The sequence below is a fragment of the Schistocerca americana genome, chromosome 4, assembly GCF_021461395.2.
Source record: "Schistocerca americana isolate TAMUIC-IGC-003095 chromosome 4, iqSchAmer2.1, whole genome shotgun sequence".
NCBI lineage: Eukaryota > Metazoa > Arthropoda > Insecta > Orthoptera > Acrididae > Schistocerca > Schistocerca americana.
In genome coordinates, this window is record NC_060122.1 from 114,360,069 (window position 1) to 114,364,101 (window position 4,033).

A 4,033-nucleotide genomic window follows, 5' to 3' on the forward strand; every position below is an offset into this window, starting at 1 on the left:
AATCAGCATCGCTATAACCTTCTATAGCAGAATTGTTCGTTTTCCTGAACTGAATTCCATCATTACTTGCACCCTTCAAATAGCGAAGAATTCATTTAATTAATTTTAGGCGTGCTTCAGTAGGCGAATCTTATGCTCTTGAAGCAACATTTGCAGCATAAGCTAGATCTGGACGTGTCCCCAATGTTAAATATGTGACACTGCCTACAATTTCTCGCTAAGTGTCGGTATCACTAGCTGGTAGTGAATTACCAGGTATCCATCTAGATCACTAATACAAAGAACAAATACATCAAAGATACTTGCACACATGTAACAGAAACAAATATGAACTTGTTATATTATTTACAATCCTTTAACACGTACAAAACCAAAAATACATAAGCTGTTTCTGTTTATGCTTACACTAAGACGTGCTCTTTTCTTTGTATCCGCCATCCGGTGTGGCTATGTATCGACATTGCTCAGGTAACTTATGAACTGAAGTATCTTTGCCGAAATGCCGAAGTTTTGATGTGAGTGAAAGATGTGAGAGAGGTGAATGTTGTGTTGATTATTTTTGTGTATATTAATTAGATGTCTGCCAAATCTACAATATGAGTAGATTCAGGTTTCCTGTGAAACGAACTCATGTTTCGTTGTTCTGTACTCATGGAACAACAAACAACAGTAGTCGATTGTTTTATTCAGGAGCAGGTTGTAGTAGATTATGGTTTCTACCCGAGACGCGTCGGCTCAATTTACAAGCTGTTCGTAACCTTTCATGCTCTTCAGCTGCATTTCAAATAAAGCCTCCAGCGGAATCTGTTGTAGATATTTTCGACCGAGAGGCGAAACTATATCAGCGCCAGAGAGCAGCCCTGGCCGCTGATGTTGAGTTGTACGACTATCTGAAGGAAGAAGTTGGCTACAGACTGGCAGATCGTATATTCGACATCAAGAGAAAATTCAACTGTGCTGTTGATTTGGGTTGTGGCCGTGGATATGTATCAAGGCACGTTCTTGGCGATGCTGTTGAGCGACTAATTTTATGTGACATGTGCCCAACTTGGCTCGACCAAGCAGTTCTTCCAGAAAGTGTGGAAGTTGAACGAAAGATAGTCGATGAAGAGAAATTACCATTTCAGCCAAATTCAGTCGATTTAGTTATTAGCTCATTAAGTCTCCATTGGGTGAATGACTTGCCTGGTACTTTTCACCAAATATTAACATGTCTCAAAAATGATGGTGTATTGATTGCCGCTTTATTTGGAGGTGACACATTGTTTGAACTTCGTTCATCACTACAGTTAGCTGAACTGGAAAGACACGGGGGACTTTCTCCACATATTTCTCCATTCACAGAAATTCGTGACATAGGCAGCTTACTAACAAGAGCTGGATTTACAATGTTGACTATTGACACTGATGAAATAGTTGTAAATTACCCATCTATGTTTGAACTAATGTGGGATTTGAAGGGAATGGGAGAAAATAATGCCGCTCGTAACCGGAAACTTAATTTGCGTCGTGATACTATGGTAGCAGCTGCGGCGATTTACAAGGAACTGTATGGTAAACATAAAGACGATGGAACATCATCAGTTCCAGCGACGTTTCAGATCATTTATATGTTAGGATGGAAGCCAGATGCTTCTCAGCCAAAACCATTGGACAGAGGAACTGGCGAAGTTTCTCTCAGGGACCTTTATAGATTAGATGAGATTATAGCAGAAACCAAAAAAGTTCAAATAGATCCAGAGAAAGATATTGATAGGAAGTAATGCTTTGTTTCATACATGACTGTTCTGATTTTCTGCAGCTGTACAGCTAAGAGAGTTCGTGTATCAAACATAGTCACATTTTATTCAGGAGTGTATCGAAATGCACATTGAAATGATCAAAGATATGTTTGTTGCCATTGTAACTAGTCTTTATGTAATGAGCAGTATTTCTCTGCCATTTTTTGTGTTTCACTAATTGTGTTAGGCCTATCAAAATCCTGCAGTCAACCTTTTTATAATAAACAAGCAGGGATGATAGCTTGAAAAAAAAAAAAAAAAAATTGGTGGATGCCTGCATGGTGCTTTCATTTTGTATCTTAAAGTGTTATATAGTACCGTGCATATGATTATATGGTCAAATAATGAATATGTTGTTCTGACATGTACTACGACATGCAGTGTTAAACACTTTCCAAAGGACAATAATGACTTACTCAGCCTTCGCTACAAAGCTGAAATTGCAATGGTGTAAACACAAGGAAATAAAATAAGTCAAATGGCAAAATGCATTATCATTTAGACAGTGCTTTTATTCTTGTTGCCATAAGGCTGTGTGTGTCAAGATCTTTGGATGACAAATAGCTGTAGCTTTATAAGTAGTGTTTCCTTTGAGTGTACATAACGTAATTATTGCACATGTTATGCCTGCAAAGGATGATTTGAGATAATTTGGAACTACCTTTCAAGAAAAGTATCAGCTTCACACAATAAATATAGAAAGCACATCATTGTACCTCTATTATAATTCTGTTGTTGGCCTTCAGTCTAATGACTGGTTTGATACAGCTCTCTGTGGTACACATTCCTGTGTAACAGCAGGTGGGGTCGACAGAAGCTTCCGATCCCACGCATCGGCTTTGACCAGTGACGTAAGGGTGTTGTCGTGTGTGACGTCATGACGGCGCGGAGTTTGGTTTCAGTGTGGCTGTCTCCAGTTCTGTTTTATCTTATTTTATTTACTTTTCTGATCTGTTCGTTCTACCCCGTGAGATTTTTTTTAAAAAAGACAAAAAACACTATAATCAGCTACTGAAGCATCTTTATCTTCTATGGGTTGCAGTGGTTACGACCCCTGGGGAGGTGGGTGGGTATTCATGCATGGCTGTCTTCACTTACACGTTGTAGCTACGCAAGGCGTCTAAATTTGTTTATATTTAGTTTGCCTCCCACCCAAAACACCCCATTTCCCGCGCTTGTCCCGTTAGTGTCATGAGGCTTCTTGTGGAAAGTATGTGTGTTTGTTTTTGTTTCCACCATATTTGTGACGTCATGGGTCAAAGCAGACGGGTGGGATCGGACGCTTCCGTATTTCCCAGCAGGTGTACAGACAACCAACCAGTTGCAAATAACCTTTACCAAGGTTTCGGTGATCTTAAACCCGTCGTCCTCAGAAGAACAGCCTGTTTGTACTATTTACAACTGGATGTCCTTTGGAAAGAGTCTTGGATGCCTTGGCAGACAGGAATGTCAATATTTTGTACAGGCTGCACTACAGGCACAGTTACAGAACAGCAAGTGTATTCTGGGGAAGACAGGTTTAAGTCTGTCGAATCCATGGTATTTATTGCAACTGTTTGGCTGTTTATACATCCACTGTTTTGTACCCATTGCTGTGTGAGCCTCCTCATTTCTGCATATCTACTGCAAATACATGTACTTTACTATAATAAATAAGCTACTGTAAAAAACAATATTATGAAAAGGATAATTGCCACTCACCATGTAGCAGGGATGCTGAGTTGCAGATAGCCACAACAAGAAGACTGTCACACAATAGGCTTTTGGCCAATTAGGCCTTCGTTAAAAATAAGACAACAGATACACACTCATGGGAACGCAAAACGCACACACAGACACACACACGCACAAAACAAACTATGAAAAGCAGTGCATAATGGGAGAGGCAACTGAGTGGGTGAAGGCAGAGGCTGGAGGGGGGAGGGGAAGGAATAGCAGGGTCAGGGTGGGGGACGGTGAAGTGCTCCTGCGGGAACGTGCACGGATGAGGTGGAGAGAGGGTAGTGCAGTTAGATGCTGTTGGGAAGTTTGACCGAGGATGGGGGGGTAATGGAAAAGGAGAGAAGTAATAATACTGTGTGCATTGGTGGAGTAGAGGGCTGTGTAGTGCTGGAATGGGAACAGGGAAGGAGGTAGATGGGTAAGGACAATGACTAACAAGAGGTTGAGGCCAGCAGGGTTACGGGAATGTAGGATATATTGCAGGGAGAGTTCCCACCTGTGCAATTCAGAATTTTCATAATATTGTTACA

General features: G+C 40.8%; 1 protein-coding gene across 1 annotated transcript; it reads left to right on the forward strand.

Annotated features, from left to right (window-relative positions):
• The first annotated feature begins 503 nt into the window (after positions 1–503).
• LOC124612596 (arginine-hydroxylase NDUFAF5, mitochondrial) lies at positions 504–2,268 on the forward strand. Its single transcript, XM_047140879.1, has one exon. It carries the CDS (start codon positions 597–599, stop codon positions 1,761–1,763), a length of 1,167 nt encoding a protein of 388 aa, XP_046996835.1. The 5' UTR covers positions 504–596; the 3' UTR covers positions 1,764–2,268.
• The last annotated feature ends 1,765 nt before the right edge of the window (positions 2,269–4,033 follow it).

Excerpts from the sequence above, each read along its gene's own strand:
- LOC124612596 (XM_047140879.1), top strand. The coding sequence starts at position 597 with ATGAGTAGATTCAGGTTTCCTGTGAAACGAACTCATGTTTCGTTGTTC.